General features: G+C 43.1%; 1 protein-coding gene across 1 annotated transcript in view; it reads left to right on the forward strand.

Moving 5' to 3' along the window:
- MBTPS2 (membrane bound transcription factor peptidase, site 2) overlaps positions 1–22,103 on the forward strand; it is a 417,557-nt gene that overhangs the window by 340,932 nt on the left and 54,522 nt on the right. Inside the window, exons 9-10 of the mRNA XM_069204735.1 lie at positions 13,265–13,460; positions 19,895–19,970. Of these exons, the coding sequence (XP_069060836.1) occupies positions 13,265–13,460; positions 19,895–19,970 (272 nt within the window). The remainder of the gene's footprint in view (positions 1–13,264; positions 13,461–19,894; positions 19,971–22,103) is intronic.

Below are 22,103 nucleotides of genomic sequence, written 5' to 3' on the forward strand. Positions count from 1 at the left end.
CATCCAGATTTGAGGGAGTACACCGGGTTGCTGTAGAGTGGGGCTAAAGTCTTGCTCTGTTGTCCCTCAGATACTGTTTGGAATACAAATGAGCCTGTTTAACAGTCTCATTCAAAAATACATTATCTATAAACAACTGAAAGAAATGTATAAGCAAAACATTTCAGTATTCAGTCTACACCCTGTGACAGCAGAAAAGGCAGGCAACACAGGCTGCACCATGGTTGGGGCAACCCAGAGTTCAGCACTTCCAATGGGAAGCCTTAAAGCCCTAGACTGCAATCCAGATGCCTCTTACTGCACTTTCGGCATTCCAGTGTCCTCCTCTGAAAGGGGCATATCCTCCGCACTGAGAGTGGGTTCATCATCAGATGATTCTGCTTCACCGAAAATTCACTGTCCTTAACTTGGACTTCATCAGATGCAGTCAGTCTCAGAGCCATGGTTAAAAGAAGATTGAAAAAAACAAACAACCTGCTTAGCGGTAATCTTGTGACTAGCCATAATCCTTACTACTAAAAGTAACACAACAAAAGAGTCAACAATAACCAACAATGTAAAATACATCATAAACAAAGTGTGGCTTTATCAAACATAAAGTAAAACTACTGGCATAGAGTAACCTGGAAGGATAAGGCAGACAATACAAAGCACACAAAGGCATGTATACTCAAACTGATACCACTCACTTGCCAGAGACAGCTAAATTCAGGATTACCTGCACCTACTATGCACCGACACAGCAAGCACCAAAGATATCCCACTAGAAAGGAAAATCAAAAGAAAATTACTCACAAGACAACACATTGTGCACAAATCCAAGGATAATTTTATACACAATAAAACAAGAGCTAAATATGCAGTTATTGTTTCACTATTTACAGAGAAAGCATTCATGCAGGCAAAGATACTCATTTGGAGTAAACTGGACAAAAACGTTTTTCTTACCAAACACATGCAACTACACAAACTACAGATCTCCCAGTGCCGAAACTGCAAGCAGCAGTTGCAGCAAAGGAAATCAGAAGCTTTGCACTAGACTAAAAAGGAGAAATAAAACATTACGACCACAAATGTAAATTATGTCAAAAAGTAAAACAGTTAACATTATAAAACACTGTGAAGAATGTCCATCAGCATCCATTCCCAGTTAACACACACTGCCAGCAAAATCCCCTGTTCAAGCACGCTGTCAGCAAATTGCAAGTCCACACACACCGCCTGCCAAGAGCCAGTCTACACACGCCGACAGCCAAGTGCTAGTACACACACACCGCCAACCAAATGGTAGTTCACACACATCCAGCCAAACGTCAGTACATGCAGACCGTCCACCGAACTCCAGTTCTCAGACACACACACACACACACACACACAGAAACTTTACTTGGTAACCAGTGTTCCCCATCCCCCATCCTTAGTGGCAAATGGGCCTTTGAAAATTAGTTTGGTCTGCCCCAAGGGGGGCAGAAACAACCAAAATACATGCCTTGCCTAAGGGGCTACTCCCTGACATATAAGTATATGAAATCCCTGGTGTCTATTTTCTTTCTGTGACTCTTGGGGGGCAGATGGGCCTAAAAATATGACCGATCTGCAGCAAAGGGGAGGAGGGGCAGAAACAGCCAAAATACATGCCCCCATAAATGGGTGCGACCCTTGTCCAAGGGGCTGCTCCCCGGCATACAGATGAGTGACATCCCTGATGTTTAGTGCTTTGTGCCCTCCCTTGGGGGAAGATCGCCCTAAAAATATGGCCGATCTGGCCCCAGGGTGGCAGAACCGAACAAAATGTAGGCCCCATAAAGGTGAGCCACCCTTGCCCAAGGGGCCGCTCCCCAAACGAAAACTATTCTAGAATAAATCCCTGGTGGTCTAATGGGTACATTCCTGCTGGGCGATCGCGGCCCCACTTTTGATCACACAGCAGGAATGCACTGTAAAGAGACATCGGGGGAAGAAGAAAAACTTTTTTTTCCCTTGCCTCTTTGTCCTCGTCAGACCCCAGGAGAAGAAACCTACCTTGTCCTCCGACGTGCTGAAAGCGCTAATGTCATCAGATCACTGGAGAGAGGTGGAGGGAGTGGCAGCGGATGTGCTTCTTCTGCCATTCCTGGGGGCTTTAGAGGGGTGCCAAAGGGGAGAAACTCCCACCGTGACTGAGGACGGTCTGAGCTACCAGCACCTCCATTTTCCTTGCACTCAGCTTCAACCAGTGCTTTTCTGTCCACTCCCTAACTCACAATATGCAGTGGTGGACCTTCGAGTCATATAAATCTGTTATCACCAAAACCAAAATCATCTCTGAGTTGTCAACACGTGTTGAACTGGAAATCATGAAAGCTGTTCAGAGCAGAAATTGACACAACGTACACATTGAATAGTACAGTGACAGGGTAGCAATCCGGCGCAACCCAGTAGGATGAAAGAGTTTTTTTTTTAAATGAAGGAGCCCACAGCAGCCTTCTCAATGTATTTGGCTTAAAAGGAGGAAAATCAACTGGACTCTCCCAACTGCAACCATCCATCCATCCCTGACCTACCTAATAAATCCTAGTCAGCAGAAGCCTGTGGTTTACAATATCATAAGCAGTTGACTGATCTAATCATATAAGTGTGCCCACCCTGTCTTTATCTTCTTCTAGGCCATGATTGTTTACAGTAATAAATACCTAGATGCGTTTTCGGGGACCAAGTCTGCATCTGCTCCAGCAACTCTTGAGTAAGTTGCGCGGAGATTTGTAGTCTGGTTCCTCATGTGCCCACTTCCAAAATGCAAGTCTGACAAGGGCTGAAATGTTCTAGACTCTTTCTCATTTTCACCAGTGGATGAAGTGGAAGTTCGATGCAGGAAATAATTGAGAGGGAGGAGGCAGCTAGTCAGGTAATTAGGACTTGCATATCAAAATACAGTTTTGTGATTCAAAGTGACACTGAATGATAAAGAATTAGTAGGATTTGTCAGCATCTGCCAAGTCCAGCTGATCAGCCACCTACCGTAGTCCTTATAGATTAGTCTTTGAGTTTCTGACCTGCAGCCTTAACCCCTGTAGTTAATGAACCAGTCATTGTTTCTCTAATCAAATCAACTTTCATAATAGACATACCTCTCATAGAAGTGAATACACAAAAGTAGTATAGACCCTTAAAGTTATGTTAATAACAATGTTCTAGTTCAAGACATGCATATGAATAAAGCCCTAGTAGGTACCAATAAAAGGCTTATGGGCGCTAGATGTACAAAACCTTTTTGCTGTTGCAAACACTCTGATTTCGAGTTTGCATGGGCAAAAATGTTTTTGCCCATTTTAGTAGTTGGTAAAGTTTCACAGACTCCTAAAATAGATCTGCAACTGGATATTGAGTCAGTATTTGGAAGGGGTACACTGTTTGTGGTCCATTTCGAATACCAAATCAATACCAGATGTATCAGTTATTTTCAACCCGGATTCCAGTCACAAACCATTGAAAAGTTACAGATTGCCTAGTTGGGGTGGTAGCTTAATTTCCAAAGGAGAATGATTTACCCTTTGGGCCTGTTTGCAAATTGGGGTACTACATTCAGGACGAGGACTACTGCCAACTTTCACAGAAACATTTACAAAAATAAATCTTTGTTTTTCTATAAGGAGATCTGGCTGCTTAAAAAATATTTCATGAAAGGTAACCACAGGGATGCAGGCCACCATCTCAGTGATTTTGGTCAATCTGAGTGCCCCACAATTTTTGCCAAATATAATTATTAATATATATTAATTAGGTAGGTTGGACTGTGATCTACTTAGATTCCTTATATCATGAACCAACCTATTAGATCCCACTGATTAAGTGCAAGCATGTTGGACAGCCCTGAAAGGTTTTTATTCCTGTTGCTGGTTGCACATGACATTTAATTTTGGGGAAAGTTTCTTCTTATAGTGCTTTTAAACTGTTATATTTAAATAGGGACAGTTTGTCTATTGCCTGCAAACTTTATTCTCTGCTATTAGAGTTTGAATACTTGGTGTGATTTCCCCCCAACTTTTTGCCTTCAGCCCTCCTGTTTTGCTGACTTTGTTTTAAGTTGGCCTTAGGACTCTGCACACTTCACCAGTGCTAAAGTGATTGTGCTTTCTTTTCTAAACAAATATTTAATTTTCTCATAAGTCCTTAGTAAAAAGGTAATACGTGTACCCAGGGCCTGTAAATTAACTGCTACTAGTGGGCCTGCAGCACTGATTGTCCCACCCACTTAGGTAGCCCATTAAACATGTCTCAAGCTTGCCATTGCAGCCTGTGCTGTTTTGACTTAGCAAAATACACTTTTTTCCAAGCTCAAACCTGCCTGTTCAATACATATGTCACCCGTATGGCCGGCCCTGGACATCCCAGTGTATTTAAAATGTTGATCATGTACTTTTAAGTTTTGTGTGTCCTGGTAAAGAAAAACTCTTATAAATTATTTTTTCACTACTTACAGGGCCTGCCTCTCCCATAGGATAATGTTGGAGTTACCTGTTCGATGGCATGTGTCGCTGCAGATACACATGCTACTCACAGGTCCTGCCATCTAGTTTTTGGGCTCGGAGTGTTACAAGTTGTTTTTCTTCTAAGAAGTCTTTTCGAGTCACAGGACTGAGTGACTCCTCCTTTTTGGCTCCATTGTCATAGGCATCGACTCCATCTTAGATTGTTTTCTTTCCGCCATCGGGTTCGGACGTGTTCCTCTTCACTCTGGTTGTTCGAGTTGGAAAAAACCTATAATCCATCTAAAATCATCGGTATTGTTCTCGATCGCGCCTAATCTAGCATCGACACCTCGGTACCGGCGGACACACTTCTTCGGTTGCCCTTCGGGGCACCCACGCCCAACTTGGGCCTGGTCTGGCCGACCGCAAGTATCGTCAAAGCCTCATGGACCGGACCCCGTTCAGATTCTGCCCTCGGTGCCACGCCAAGTATCCCTACACAAATCAATATCTGGTTTGTAATCTGTGTTTGTCTCCAGATCATCGAGAGGATCCTTGTGAAGCATGTAGATCCTTACATTCCAAAAAGACCTTACGAGACCGAAGAGCAAGAAGATTGCAGATGGCGTCCAGAAGCACCGAACGCCCTGACGTGGAAGAGGAGGAGATGATTCACACCGCCATCTCTGTTCAGGGCTCCGATTCCGAAGAGTCCGTCGCCGACCGACCACTGACAGCGGGCCAGCATGTGAGTACGCTCGCCTCGACCCAGACCAAGACCAAACATAAGGCCTCAGGGATGCCACTGCCGGAAGGCCATGGCTCCACCTGTAAAAAATTGACCGGTGACCAAGTAACACCTTTGGCACTGAAAAAAGCCACGCCCGTTACGAAGTCTTCGGACTCGAGCCGAGACACAGGCTCCAAAAGCACACGGCGCCGACCCATCGAGTCAAGACCCCGAAAGTCCCTTTTGGAACCGAGGCCAACCACTACTCCAGGCCCTTCTGTGCCAAAAAATACGGCTTCGGAGCCGAAAAAGCATTCCTACACAGAGGAGCATGGACTTTCGAAACAGTTAAAAGAAAGCCATAGATTTGAGGAAGAGCTACAACAAATGGAGGACTTCGATGACAAACAAGCCAGGATACAGATCCACAAGGACACTGGCAAGATCCTCACAGCACCTCCTCTCAAAATAAAAAGAAAACTGGCCATCCATGGACGTTTGGGCACTGATCAGCCAAAGGCTAAAGTGCCAAGAGAGAAATATCCGCCTCGCCAATTTTCTCCTCAGCAGTCTCCTCCTCACTCTCCTCAACGGACTGTCTCCCCACCTGCTACACCCACTGCACAGTCTCCAACACACACTATACAGTCACATCAGGACACAGATCCATGGGATCTATACAATGACCCGGTATCAGACAACAGCCCAGAGTGCTACCCATCTAAGCCCTCTCCCCCTGAGGATAGCACCTCGTATACACAGCTTTTAGCTCGGGCAGCAGCTTTCCACAACGTAAGCATGCACACAGACCCTCTAGAGGACGACTTTTTATTTAATACATTGTCCTCAACCCACACCACATACCAAAGCCTACCCATGCTACCCAGTATGCTCAAACATGCCCAGCAGATATTCCAGGAGCCCGTTAAAGGAAGGGCTATAACCCCAAGGGTAGAAAAAAAATACAAACAACCACCCTCAGACCCGGTGTATATCACACAACAGCTGCCCCGGATTCAGTAGTGGTCAGCGCAGCAAGGAAAAGAGCTAACTCAGAGTCCTGTGGAGATGCACCCCCTCCAGTTAAGGAAAGCAAAAAAATTTGATGCTGTAGGGAATACAGTGGCGTCACAAGCAGCCAATCAGTGGCGCATAGCTAATTCACAGGCCCTCCTCGCTAGATACGATAGGGCTCATTGGGATGAGATGAAGGACATTATTCAGCATCTCCCCAAGGAACACCAAAAGAGAGCTCAGCAGGTAGTAGAGGAGAGACAGGCGATTACAAACAAACAAATAAGATCGGCGCTAGACTCAGCTGATACAGCCGCAAGGACAATAAATACGGCTGTCACCATTAGGCGGCATGCATTGCTCAGGTCATCAGGTTTTAAACCTAAAATCCAACAGGCAGTCCTCAACATGCCTTTTAATCAACAGCAATTATTTGGCCCACAGGTGGACACAGCCATAGATAAAATGAAAAAAGATGCCGACACTGCTAAAGCGATGGGAGCGGTTAACTCATCCCAATACAGGGGCACATTTCGGAAGCCTCAATATAGGGGAGGCTTCAGGCCACAGCCCTTCGAGCCATCCACCTCACAATCCAAGCCCTCATACCAGACACAATACCAAAGAGGGGGATTTCGGGGATCCTACAGAGGACAATTTCCCAAGTCTAGGGGAAAATTCCAATCCTCAAAACAAGCCACTAACAACAAACAGTGACTTTGTCATCACCTTCCCTCAACACACTTCCCCTGTGGGAGGAAGACTGAAAATGTTCCACGACCAATGGTTAGACATCACAACAGACACATGGGTACTATCCATTATCCAACATGGTTACTGCATAGAGTTCACACAATTTCCTCTGGACATTCCCCCAAAAGCGCACAAACTTTTATCGCAACATCTTGCAATGTTACAAACAGAAGTGCAGGCACTATTACTCAAACAAGCCATAGAACTAGTGCCACATCATAAAAAAGGAACCGGGGTTTACTCCCTGTACTTCCTTATTCCCAAGAAAGACAAAACATTAAGGCCAATATTAGATGTCAGGACTCTCAACCTCTATATCTGATCAGAACACTTTCACATGGTGACACTACATGATGTAGTCCCATTGCTACAACAGGGAGAATTTATGTCAACACTGGATCTAAAAGATGCGTATTTTCACATACCCATCCATCCAGCTCACAGAAAATACCTCAGGTTTGTTATACAAGGGAAACATTACCAATTCAAGGTATTACCTTTCGGGATAACAAAAGCCCCCAGAGTCTTTACAAAATGCCTTGCCGTAGTAGTGGCATACATAAGGAGACAACATATGCATGTATTCCCATATCTCGACGATTGGCTAACAAAAGCCAACACTCAAAAACAGTGTCAACATCACCCATGTTATGTAATAGATACCCTACACATACTAGGGTTCTCAATAAATTACCAAAAATCACACCTGCAACCATCACAAATTCAGCAATACCTAGGAGCTACACTGAACACTCAAAAAGCGCTTGCAAGTCCAAGCCCACAAAAAGTGCAATCGTTCCACACCATATTGCCAAAAATTCATCCAAATCAGCACTACACTGTCCGTTTTTTCATGAAACTGCTAGGTATGATGGCATCGTGCATCGCCATTGTCCCAAATGCAAGATTACACACGAGACCCTTACAACAGTGCCTCGCAAAACAATGGTCGCAGGCACAGGGTCATCTCCAAGATCTAGTGATGATAGACCGCCAAACACACATTTCGCTTCAGTGGTGGAATCCCACAAATTTAAACAAAGGGCGGCCATTTCAAGACCCTGTGCCTCACGCCATTCTCACAACAGATGCATCAATGATTGGATGGGGAGCACACCTCAACAATCACAATATTCAGGGACAATGGGACAACAAACAGAAGCAGCTTCACATAAATCAAGCCTTTCAACCTCTTCTTACTCACAAACACATTCTTGTCAGAACAGACAATATGACAACAATGTACTACTTAAACAAACAAGGAGGAACTCACTCATCACAACTTTGCCTTCTAGCACAAAAAATTTGGCATTGGGCAATTCACAACAACATTCACCTGGTAGCTCAATACATTCCAGGGATTCACAATCAGTTAGCAGATGAGCTCAGTCGAGATCACCAACAAACTCACGAGTGGGAAATTCACCCCCAGGTACTTCACAAATACTTTTGGCAGTGGGGGACACCAAACATAGATCTGTTTGCCACCAACCAAAATGCAAAATGCCAAAACTTTGCGTCCAGGTATCCACACCCTCAGTCCAAGGGCAATGCTCTATGGATCAACTGGTAATCTTCCACCAGAGTGTATAGAAGTCATTAAACAGGCAAGAAAACCTACTACCAGGCAGTGTTATGCAAACAAATGGAAAGGATTTGTTTTCTACTGTCAAGCAAAACACATAACACTGTTAGATGCGTCCATACAGGACATCGTGAGTTATTTACTCCACCTACAAAAAGCAAATTTAGCTTTTTCATCCATCAAAATACATCTCACAGCAATTTCTGCTTATTTGCAGAATAAACAAACCAAATCTCTATTTAGGGTACCAGTCATTAAAGCTTTTCATGGAGGGTCTAAAACAAATCATACCTCCAAGAACGCCACCAGTACCCTCATGGAACCTTAACATTGTACTTACACGACTCATGGGTCCACCATTTGAACCCATGCACTCTTGTCGGATTCAATTCCTAACTTGGAAAGTAGCATGTCTAGTGGCAATCACTTCATTACGAATAGTTAGTGAAATACAAGCATTCACTATTGAAGAACCCTTTATACAAGTACACAAACATAAGGTTGCACTCCGCACAAACCCTAAGTTTCTACCTAAAGTTTTCTCACCGTTTCATTTAAACCAAACAGTGGAACTTCCAGTCTTCTTCCCACAGCCAGACTCAGTGGAAGAAAGAGCACTACATACATTAGATATTAAAAGAGCTCTGATGTATTACATCAACAGAACAAAATCTTTTCGTAAAACTAAACAATTGTTCGTCGCATTCCAAAAACCCCATACTGGTAATCCTATATCAAAACAAGGCATAGCCAGGTGGATAGTGAAATGTATACCTACTTGTTACCGAAAGGCTAAAAGACAACTGCTAATTACGCAAAAGGCGCACTCCACTAGGAAACAAGGAGCAACAATGGTTCTAGGAAACATACCAATGACAGAAATGTGTAAATCAGCAACTTGGTCGACACCTCATACATTTACCAAGCATTACTGTGTAGATGTGTTAGCAACACAACAAGCCACAGTAGGACAGGCTGTACTAAGAACATTATTTCAGACAACTTCAACTCCTACAGGCTGACCACCGCTTAGGGGAGGATTACTGCTTTGTAGTCTATGCATAGCATGTGTATCTGCAGCTACACATGCCTATGAACTGAAAATGTCACTTACCCAGTGTACATCTGTTCATGGCATGTTCCACTGCAGATTCACATGCGCCCTCCCTCCTCCCCAGGAGCCTGTAGCCGTTAAAGTTACATTTAAAATTTGTACATATGTATATACATCTTAATTCCATTGCGTGGACACCTCTTTATTTAATCTATGTATATACATCTCTATTCCATTGCATGGGCATCTCTTTCTTTACACTCTATCACTCCTACCTTACCCTCTGCGGGAAAACAATCTAAGATGGAGTCAATGCCCATGCGCAATGGAGCCGAAAAGGAGGAGTCACTCGGTCCCTTGACTCGAAAAGACTTCTTCGAAGAAAAACAACTTGTAACACTCCGAGCCCAACACTAGATAGCAGGACCTGTGCATAGCATGTGACTCTGCAGCGGAACATGCCACAAACAGATGTACACTGGGTAAGTGACATTTTCCTTTTTTTACATTTAATAAGCTTTAACTTCCAAATGGGAAGAGGTACCCAGTTTTTGTTTGGTGTCTTTGGAATTGAAATGAAAAATCCACTCTTACGGTGAAGTTGGATTTTAAATTACAGTTTTGAAAATGCCAGTTTTAGAAAGTTGAAACAACAAGGTGATTGATGGAATGCTTTATTAAATCTCAGCCACTGGCAGTCGCTCGGGCGGCATACCATTTAATTGTATTTTTGCCCACACAACCCACTTCAGTTTAGACCCAGCCACATTCAAATCCGTCTTGACCCTGGTCCCCATGGGAACAGTCCAGCCTGAGCTGCCAGGCCAGCTCCTCCCTGAACAGGAAACAAGCATCCTGGTACCAGTTAAAGGGTATCACTCCTCATGAGTCAGGCTAGCTTGAATCCAGGGGAGACTGCAAGTGGCTCAAATGAATTTAAGCATTCCAACCATCACCTTAGTGTTTTTACTTTTAGAAAGTTGCCATTTGCCTGCCTTAGCCAACTAGTGCCTGCAGCCTGTCTCTGGATCACTTGACTGGTTGTAGCTGACAGTTGGGCTTTGTGTATCCCTTCTAGACAGGCACACACAATAGAGAGCTTTAATGTGCCTGGATGGGACATCACTGGCAGGATGGGACGGCAGAGCTAGGCACAGCCCTACTCACACATGAATAGGCTGTGTCCTGCCTCCACCCAAAGGACTGCATACCCCCATGTAGTTAGTCTGGAGCCAGGGCATGGGAGGAGGAAACCTGTGCACTTCAAGAAGAAACCTCTAGAAGCCTCACCCAATTTAAAGGAGACACCTGGTATAAATATTGGACCTCAGTCACCAACTCTTCAGTACACTTGTGTACCTGTGGAGTCTCTGCCAGGAAGAAAAAGACTGCCATGCTGCTGAAAAGACTGCCACTCGGCTGGTCTGGTACCCTGCTAGACCCCTACCTTGCTGGATTGCTGCCTCGCTGTATTGTCGCCCTTCTGCCTAAGTCAGAGGGATTTTACGTGCACCTGAACACAAGACTCCCAGAGTGACTCAGAGGACTAGTCTGCTGGTATCCTGTTCAGAGCCACAGGGACTTAATATCATACCTCACTACCACCAGAACCAGCATCCAGACCCAGCTGGAGCAAACCCCTGCTCCCAAGTGGTGCCCTTTAGGTCATGGATCCTTGTTGTGGGTTCCGTGGAGCTGAATTGAATTTTTTGGGCTCTTTGTGACCACAAACAGACCCATTGGCCCCAAAAGCTTGTCACTCACACTGTGGGCTAACTCAAAGTTCTGTCAAACAAACCTTTCACTCTCCAGCATCAGTGGCTCACCGGGAGCACCATCACGAAGGACTAGCCTGCACGTTGGCACTAAGAAAAGAATCTTTGTGCTACAGTGAAACCCATCTGTGACGCTAGGCCTGCTGTTTGCGCTACATCGATGATCATCTGCGATGCTTCCCTGCTCATCGCGGAGCTCTCCACGGTGAACTGGAGTTTTTGTGCTGGGCTAAGAAGGTAACTTTTCACTGGAACTAACCTGATCTCTGTACGACCCACACTCCATGACAGTTGGTCTGAACTTGACATTCTCCCGGTCTCGCACAACATGATAGTCACAAGTGGTACTTTGGGATTTTCTGCACTATTTTCACATAATTCTTTAAAAATGCATGTATCCAGTTCTTGTGATATGATTTTTATCAATTTTGTCTTGATTTACTTATTAAACTTTAGCCAGTTTTCTACATTTTTCTTGTGTTATTTTTTACTTTATTACTGTTTGGAGTGCTTCACTCTGTGCCAAGCTACCAGAGGTTTGCACAGGCTAATTTGGGGTTTAAATGTTTTTCACTCTGACAGAGAATGCGGCTGCTGCTTGAGAAGGGTTCCAACCCCCCTCAAGTAGTAACCCAATTTCTTACATCTGCCAATAATAGTCACCTGAAGGGACCATATCTTAGACTACTGTTCCTGGTACCCATCTGGAATGGTATGAAAAGGAATAAACTTAAAGGGAATGCTGACAAAACCATGGACAATAATGACCTGTTGTTGGATGCTGATAAAACCAAAGTATTTTTGAATGACCATAATGACCTCTTGCTGGTTGCCTGTTGAATTTCTAAGATGGACATAAGAAATACTCCTTCCAAGTCCATCAACAGTTTAGGTGTCAGTTGTAATTTGCAGTTGTCCGTAACTGCCCAGATAACTTCAGTTGTATTATTTTGTACTTAACGTTTGAACATTTAGCAAAAGATTCTATCCTTGTTATCTATAATGTGCAAGTATATGACAGAGTTTTGATCTGATCACACCTGGAGTAGGCAAACCTTCTGTATTTGGATCATGCAAACCTTCTCCTGAAAAAACACCCGTTCATCTAAAATAAAGGAGAGAGGAGACTAATCCTTGAAGTCCCACGTGGCAATAAAGCCAGGCATTTGCTACATAAACGTAATTGCCTTCCACTTTTACAAGGTGTTCAGTTTAAGACTTGTTTTGGCATTTATAAGGCCTTTCATAATCATTGCCCTAGCTTTAGTTACAACTGTCTTCAAATAAGCATCTCTAAGAACCTTGAGATCTTCTTCCTTTAACTATCTAGCTGTTTGGAGATTAAAGAAACAAAGAGCAGCAGGAAGAAGTTTCACCCTTTCAGGAGCGAGAATCTAGAACTCACTTCCTGCTTGCTTGCCATCTGAGAACTCTACTCAGACATTATGTTCTCAATTTAAAGCCTGTCTATTCAGTCAAGCTTTTGTTCTTTAACCGATATTTAGTGCTATCAGTAAGACTTGCTATTCAGTTTTGCTCCCAGAGATCATTACTGATTATGGGCGCTATAAGGAAATATTTACTTTAACCTAACATATATCTCGAAAAAGGGCAGATTTGTTTTTCCAACTTTTCATGTTTCAGAACTGTATTTTCTCGACACCTGCAGTACAGTTGCTCGTAGAGTAATTAAATGCCCGACAAAAAATATAAATTCTGTGGGTCTTTGTAGATATTTGCCAGTCATGTACTCTCATAAAGGTTGCAGATAGCACTTTGTCAGAAAAGTAGTGTGCTATTTTCCCGGGTCAGATGCGCTGTGTCGAACACTTTGTTTTAGAAAAAAAATTGAGTTTGATCTCCCTGTTATAGCTGTTTGTAAGTAACATGAAATTTGTTTTTCAGTATGCATGCCTTCCAGCCCGAAGGGCAATCCATGCCAGTCAAGTGTGTCGAACAAACGCAGATTGCCAGAAGGACATTGTTCCAAGTCTCTGCATCACACCTTCCATAGAAAACCAAACGCGACTGATCAGAGTGAAGCACCCACCACAAATTGACATGCTTTTCATAGGATACCCCGAACACCTTCAGTATGCAGGTAAACGGGCTTCAGTATTTTCTAAGAGGCGCGTTGGGTGCAGAATGTAAACGGTTGTTAAAGGACTGAGCCAACTATTTAACGCAGATTCTACCCTTGCCAATTTATTTTACTTGGTCTAGTGTTATCCAAGACCTTTTGATATTACCAAAAATATATAGAATGAACGAGAAAGTTAAGGTTACCCTAATATAGAAGGAGGTGAATTAGACGGTCTAAGTCTACTTATACGAAACCTGCCTAGGACTACTTGTTGGGGCTAGGGTCACCCATATATATATGTATGCATCGTGATGTGCTGTATCATTGGACCACACAGCAGAAAAATATTTCTGCGTGGGCTCAACAGGTGTTGTAGGGAGGAGTAATTATTAAAATTATCTGGAGTGTTTTGAAAAATATATAACTTTTTCCTTGTTTAGCTTTATGAGTTCTCCTCAAACCCTGCTGCAGAGCCCCCATTGCCGTTTACAGTGTACCATGTCCACTGCTTGTGGCCACCATATTTTTGGATGGGCTTATAATCCATTCAAAGTTGGCTGCCCTGGAGTGCACATCCGTGCACAAATGAGGTAAACTTTCTTTAAATAATTGTATTGGGCAACTCAAAAACTACAGCCTTTGTGTGTGGGCACACAGGTGGCAGTTTTTAAGATTTGTTTAAAGATTTGCAAACACATCAAAAGCAAGCTTTGGCAAAGCCAATAGCCTGGAAGCCTTTGCCAGACCTTTTATCTTAACCAATGCCTCCAAATCAGAGACTCGGATTCCTCTTTAAGCTAACAAAGATGCTAATGTATGCAGAGTGAAGCCTGTAAATTACCCTTGTTCTTAAAGAGGACCCATATGTCAAAGCCTTTTGGGTATAATTGGTGACCTTTGACATTAACACCTTTTCCATACACCAGACAGTAGGCACATAATAGCATATATCCTTCTTACTTCCACTTCTGTGGCTGGATTCCTAGCCATGTGGTGTTCTGAGTCTGGGCCTTCTCCTGGTGCTGAAGCGGAGTTAAATATATCTTTGGACATCCATCCCAGTGCATCTCTGTATGTTTTGTGATGAGCAGTTGTATAGTGCCTTCAGTCATTAGTGTGGCACCGTAGTGCTTTATTAAACGATGCACTCAGTTCGTACGTTTCAGGGATTCATGTGAAGCATGCAATTTCTATGCTGCATGCATTTATATTATGAAGCATTGTGACACTTTATAGAATGTTTCTCCTATCAGAGATTAGAAAGGCGAAAAAAAGCTCCTCTGGGCTTGCTGTTCTTCTCAAAGCACCAAAATGTGACTATGCTCAGAGGCTACCAAATCCCATATACAAAGTCACTATTCCAATTAATGATGCTCTCTATTCTCAGATCCATTTCTGTAACATGGTGCTTAACAGCTTCTAAACACATGTAATAGAAGAAAGATCAAAAGAGCAAATCCTAAACCACATTTCTCTGTATTTTCTTTTATAGTGTAGAAATAATAATTCAAGAATGAATATGGGAAATAAGAAAACAGTCTGGAGATTTTTAAAAATAGTGAAGAAGATGTTAGTTGATGATGGTCTTGAAAAGGTGTGTCTTCAATTACTTTCAGAATTACATTAGATTAGGTGCGAGTCAGACATAAAAATAGGAGTAATAAAAAAATCACAGCCTGGAGATTTTAAAAAATAGTGAAGGACTATGTTACTTGTATAAGGAGGCCTTGAAAAGATGTGTCTTCAGAGGCTTTCAGAATGACAGTAGGTTAGGTGCGATTCGGACATCTTCAGGAAGGTGATTCTTTTTTCTCTGTGGTAGACTCAAGAAGATTTGATTGGTCCAGGAGGATGGTCAGGCTACCCTGGTACATGCGCTTGTTTCACCTGCAATGTGGTTGGTGATCAGGAACACAGCTGATGTGCAGGTCTTTTTGGATATCTGATGACTTGCCACTGGTGTAGCTCAGGCTTATGTAAACATCTAAGTCTTCATAAGGAGGAGTACCATAGCTTTCCTTTCAGAACAAAGAATGTTAAGCCTCTAGATTGTGTTCTGTTGTATTTTCACCTTTCAGTTCAGAATCGATCTTTCATAGGAGACTGCAGTTGGGTGTATTGGTCACTAATTTAAGGATGAAAGTGTGTCAAGTACCATGTAGGGCCCTGTGAATAATGCAGAGGGCCTTGAAGGCTACCCTTCTTGCTACATTAAGCCAATGCAGAGAGCTGGACTAATGGGAGCCCTTATTAGGACATACAGGATATTCTGGAACTCACAATCTTGATGTTCCACCCATTGAGGGATAAAGGGCAGATCTGTAGATCTCTGTGCCTCATAACACATGGGTAACTCCTCAGAGAGAGGTGAGGGTGGGTATGTACTTATTAACTTCCTGGAGGTCACATTTTCAATCTCAGTAAGATAAATGTAGTGGATTGATTACGCTGCTGAATAAATCTGTTTACAGGTTAAGTTGACTGCTATCTTCTGTACTTGCTTTCCCCCTCTCTCTTTCTTCCTTCATTGTCTCCAGGTTAGCTTCTAGTATGCAAAAATAGTTAGCTTGGTGCTTATTTTTTATATTAAGATAATGTATGTATGTTATTTAGTATGAAAAAACAGTTATTGTGTTTTTGCTTGCTTTTTACACCAGTACCATGTTATTAAATATCAGTGAGTTTTTTGCTTTTTAAAGTAACAACGTAAGCTGTCTAATTACAGTCCTGGCTATGACACTAAGCTATCTGATCAAGCATGGGTTGGGTGTGTGGCTAACTATGATGTTATCATGCTTCAGGAAACTTGGTCGACTGGACTGACTGTGTGGGATGGGTATGACAGATATGCAATTCCAGCCGTACAGTCTCTTGGTGGTTGCTCGAAAGGTGGCCTGGTTACTCTAATCCGCCTCTCTAAGATAGTGGGTGCTTTCCAAATTAACTGTAACCATCAAGGTATATTGCTGGTATGGGTACTCTTTTCCAATCATTTTAATGTACTATTGGTCAACTTTTATAATGCTGTGTGGGATATGGGGTGCCAAATTGGGGCCCTGTTCTCCATTCTTAAGATTATGCAATTTAGAATGGAGAAGGTGGGATTGGAATTTCGTGCCATCATCTCTGGGGACTTTAATGCCAAGTTGGGCCGGTCCAATACTGTGTTTAATCCCTTCATCCGTGACTGCGAGGTCTATTCAGCGCTGGGTCCGCAGGACTCCAGAGGCAGAGATCTATTAAAGGAACTCAGGGAGATGGGCCTCTTGAATTTCTATGACATTGAAGCAGTAGGCACTCACCAACTTCCAACCTATGTCGGAAGAGGGTCTGGATCCACCATTGACTATATTTTTGTGTCCCCTCCTATGAGAGACTTGGTGATGGGAGGTAAAGTGTTAGGCGAATGCTTTAGCGATCATAATCCCCTTATATTGTCCTTTAAACTCCCGGGGGCGTGTCGCCTACTGGGACGAGGCAGGCCTGTAACGGTGGTGACAAAGGACCAGGGTAGGCGGCTTGGGTGGAAGCAAGTAGACCACCAAAAAGTTCTGGGAAGGGTGGTGGGGAACAACCTACATCTATTTATGGAAATACTCCTGACAGAAGTGCCAAATCCCATGACTGTTATAGATGCGATAACAGTAGTATATGCAGCACTCAGAGACTGTCTTTTTGTAGTAGGCAACCACCCTAATAAACGTAAATGTGGCTGGTACGACAAAGCCTGCTATGATGCAAGGGCAAATCTAAAGATGGCTACCAAGACCCACCCTAGAGATTGGGTTCTCGTAAAAGAAGCGAGAACAAGGTATAAAAGGACCCTGAGGGATAGCAAGCTAAAATATAAAGATAAAGCTTGGGAAGAGTTAGAGCGCGCTACTGCTTTGAAAGACCCCGGCCTGTTTTGGAAGGTGGTGAATAGAGGTTCCCTTGAAACAGAAACCTCCGAGGGCCTTGGATGTAATATAGCCCCGAAGGCCTGGGTAACTCATTTCTGTAATATATTTGAGGGTACCCCCCTAAGTAATACACAGGAGAGTGTGTATGATGTGGCTCCTAACCTAGCAATCAGATTCTCACTACAGGAGGTTATTGATGCGATACAGAGCTGTGCGCATAATAAAGCTCCGGGCCCGGACTCGATCCCGATGGATTTGTATAAAGCTAACCCTCAGTTATGGGCACCCATTCTCCTAAATGTTCTCAATGCAGCCGTAACTGTGGGCATCCCTGCCTCTTGGAGATTGGCATGCATAGTCCCAGTGTTTAAAAAGGGTGATCGTAATGATCCTAAGTCCTATCGCCCTATTTCACTGCTGGATGCCTCTGTGAAGATTCTGGGGCGGATCATCCTAGGGCGTCTGGAGGCCTGGATGATAGGAAATGATATTTTAAGTCGGGAACAGTATGGCTTCAGGGAAGGTCTTGGTACGCAAGAACAGTGTCTCAATTTACTGATGATAATCAACAAATACACACAGGCCAGAAAAGGTACCCTTTATCTTGCTTTTATGGATCTCAGCTGTGCTTTTGATAAAGTGAACCGGTCTTTATTATGGGAGAGGCTAATTCAGTTAGGGTTGGACCCTATTATTGTAGAGCTTCTCCGGTATCTCCATTCAGGGACAGTGGCAAATGTGAGGGTGGGCCCAAACGGGGAACCTTCGGAGGCATTCAAGCTTTCAAGGGGTGTGCGCCAGGGGTGTGTCTTGGCCCCTACCTTGTTCCTTCTATATACTAATGGACTTACAGATTTTCTGATGGAATACTGCAGGGATGTCCCGAAGGTGAAGGGTATTGATATCCCTGTGCTGACGTATGCGGATGACACGGTCCTTATGGCCCACACGATGAATGGTCTCCGAGAATTAGTTAGAGCTTATGTCATCTTTATGTCAGCACTGGGAATGGAGGTCAATTTTAAGAAGTCGCACTTTATGGTTTGTGGTAAACCTATGAGCAGGGTTGGGGAGCTAAGGGTGGAGGATCAAGTTATTAGCAGAGTCCACGAGTTCCCATACTTAGGGGTCATCTTTGATGAGAAAGGTTCTTGGAAACCCTGTATTGCCAGAAGGATTGTGCTTTTTCATGCAACAGTTGGTGCAACCTTTGACTTCGCGGCTAGGGAAGGTAGCAAACCGATCAAACCCCTGCTTGAAATCTTTAGGCGGAAATGCCTACCTGTCCTTCTGTATGGTTCAGCACTTTGGGGGTTTAGGGATACCCGAGCCCTTATGGTGGAAGAAAATCGTTTCTGTAGAAGGCTTCTGGGTGTTGGTCAAAATATTCCTGGATTTTGCCTCCACCTGGAACTGGACCTTGAGTATGTACAGGACACTACCCAGCTGGCTCCCCTTTTGTTATGGATTTCAGTTTGGAGTAACGAACATGCCTCTCTTAATAGGTATATCCTAAGGGATTGTTTGGCCTGCGACCATGTAAAACATATCCCCTGGTTGTCGCACATAAGGAAGACGGCTCATGACCTGGGGCGGCCTGAATTGTTTGATTATCCCGAAGACCTAACTAGCTATGATAAAAAATGGGTTAAGGATAACTATCAGAGAATCCAGGAGAACAAGAGGGAGGGGGAGGCTCTAAGGAAAAAATCGATCAGGGAATTTACTATGCTAAAGATGTGGGTGGGTCCTGAGCAATATCTTTTAGAAATCAAGGATGTGAGGGAAAGGTCTCTCATAACACGATTTCGCCTGGGGATCATTAGAAGCAATTTGTGCTTCCCCCTAGGTCAGTATGGGGAGAAGTGTATTAGACCCTGCCCCTGTGATGGGGTATCCCATCAGACTTTGATCCATTTTACACTGTTCTGTGTCTTCTATGCTCCATTTAGAACCCGATTTTTACTACCGCTCCTTAGGCCCAAGGGTTTTGTGCAATACCGACCTGCTTTCATGTGGCTGCAAATGGCCTCAGATGTACTGGTATGGAAGGGCCTGGGCTCATTCCTGAAGGGAGCTACTACTTGGCGCAAAAATGTAGAATTTTTAGAATGATTTCATTTATCTTTTTCAGCTTTTATGAATGAGGTTTTAATTTTCTTCTGTTTTTTATTTCTATATATATATATGTATTTATATGTACATGTTTTTTACGATGGATGCTTTTATTATACATGGTTTTTATTGGTATTTTTACAATGTTTTGGTGATTATCTGTTGTAATGGATGAATTCTTTTCATACCGAATAAAGCTTCTTCTTCTACAGTCCTTTTACCACGACGATTGCTTAGTTACTTATGTAAAGAAATCCCATTTACTAGGAATTCCACTATGGGGTAGTTCGCTTGTCTCTTTTTATGGGCGAGCATTACTCCCTTCATAATAAGTAAACCCTGCATATTTTATAAAGTAGTCTTATACTTTAATCTTTTACTTTAATGTGCATATGATTAATTGTATACATATGGATTGTTTGATTTCGTTTCTAGTTGTTCTCAGCAGTTTTATTCCACGATACAACTTTCTCAGCTTACATCTGCCGGTGATGATAGAGACATTCTGCAAGTATCCTTCTCCAAGAGAGTGCTCGTTAAGTGAACAATGCTAAACATTTCACAAGTGCAACTGCATTCCTTTTGAATGTATGTGGATGTTTGTTGGAATCTCCGGTGTAGCAAATTTTCATTTGTATATGTTAATACAAGAAATGTGACATTTTCAATCCCCTTCACATGAAGTTTAGAAGTTTACCACACTTTAAATCTAGGGACCTTACTGGGATGTGTGTGTATCTCATTAAAACGAAATTAATAATATCTATAAATGTATTATTAGAACATGCACCAACAGGTATGTTCATATTCCATTTTTCCTCAGGTCTCCGTCACCAACCTATGCGCCAATAGGTTATGCCCCAAATTTTAATGAGTCTATTTTGATTGTTTAGTGCTAAGGACGATCAATATTCTATGATCAAGACTATTTTTATAGCCCACTTGCAGTTGCTATTTGTCCATTGGCAGTGAAGTTTTTCACACATTAGCATTGCTTTGAAATGGCCTTAGGTGATTTACTTTGACATTCAGCTGCTTGTTTGGAGGTTACAGAATTATTGTGTGTCCCCAATACTTTGTAGGTCCAAACGTCTGCTGGATTATGCCCTCTTAATTGTTTAGGTTCTGCCACATAGGTTTAAACGCCTCATGGATTCCCTTCTCTTAATAGTTTAGGTCCAGCTGCTTCCCTAAGTATCACAATAAGGTGGCAATGAAGTACCATAGGATGATTTTATCTTCCTTCCTGGCAACAAAGACCACAATCCTCAGGCCATATGCCGTCTGGTTCTCCTCAAACATCTTAAGGAGTCGTGTCAATGGTTGGTTGCCCTCATCTTCAAGAAGGTCTTTCTGTGGACTTCGGGGAGACTTGACTAGACTCTTTTGTTTGAAGGATGTATTTGCCAGGACTCTGGAGATTTTTTTGTGGACTGTTCATTAGTAGGATGGCCCTTTTCTGACACCCCATGCCATCAGGCTCTCATTAAGCATTCGACAAAATGGACATATAGCAATAACAAGGGATTTACCCAGCTGCCATTTTCCTCTGGTTTATATATTTGTGTTTTTATAGCTACAGTGGAGAGATCCTTTTCCCTCCTACCCCTATCCCCTTCAATTTTAATGTAGCAGACTTTCCCTCTCTGAACCTGCGATTGGGGTTCCCTACTGTCCCGGTTCCACCTCCAACTCATCCCTCTTTTTTCCACTGTAGTAAAAGTGTAGCGGTATCATCTTGAATCTTTTACTATCTAGCCTGAAAGATTACATACCACTTGTTACTTTTATATCCCTCACCCTCTTCTGGTTACACAGACCAGTACCTGGTAGTCGCCTCTCCACCAGCTCTTCCTAAAAGTGACCCTGAGAGCTTCCTCTGCCACCAACAGAAACCAGAAATTAAGAGCGCGGCCCGCTTAGCACAGCAGCCCACCACCACCATCAACTGGAGCGTGAACGCACTTATACTATGAACCGCCTCGCCTATGAAGGAAATTGGGGTTGTGGATTCTGTTTGCTACTCAGTCAGAAGGGGAAAATGGGTGCCTTGCTGCAGTCTGTGCTATCAGGAAAAATTGGAACATAGATGTGGTCAAGCACTCTAACGCAGACGGGTTGGTAATCTACTAACCTACACAACCCACCAGTCCTTGGAGAAGAACACATGCTTAAGACATTTACCCAACACTCGTCTGTGGGGTAACTTTGTTGGTGAACTTCGAAAAAGGAAAATGGGTGTACACCATAAAAATCACCTCAGTGCATGGGGGGGGTATGTCTCATTATTGCAGATGAGCTAGTTAACATTTTTACCGTCTGTGGCCAAGATATGCCACCTGTCGGCAAGTAAAATCTAATTAGATCAATCAAACAATTCAATGATATAATAATCTTAATTCCACAAAGAGGTAGCGGATTTGTCAGAGAAACAGCTAGGCCTTGAGAAACACCTGCTTTCTTTGTACCCCTTCCTTTACTTGAGACAGAAAACCCCCAAACCCACTTCAGTAGCCCCTTCTTAAAAAATAACATGAAAGGTAATGGAGAAATGAGAACAAATACGTTTTCAAATGGCATGCAAATTTATGGCCTGATTCACAAAGGTAATCGTACACCTTACTCTTGTTTTGGTATTCACAAG

The sequence above is a fragment of the Pleurodeles waltl genome, chromosome 8 (assembly GCF_031143425.1).
Source record: "Pleurodeles waltl isolate 20211129_DDA chromosome 8, aPleWal1.hap1.20221129, whole genome shotgun sequence".
Lineage (NCBI taxonomy): Eukaryota > Metazoa > Chordata > Amphibia > Caudata > Salamandridae > Pleurodeles > Pleurodeles waltl.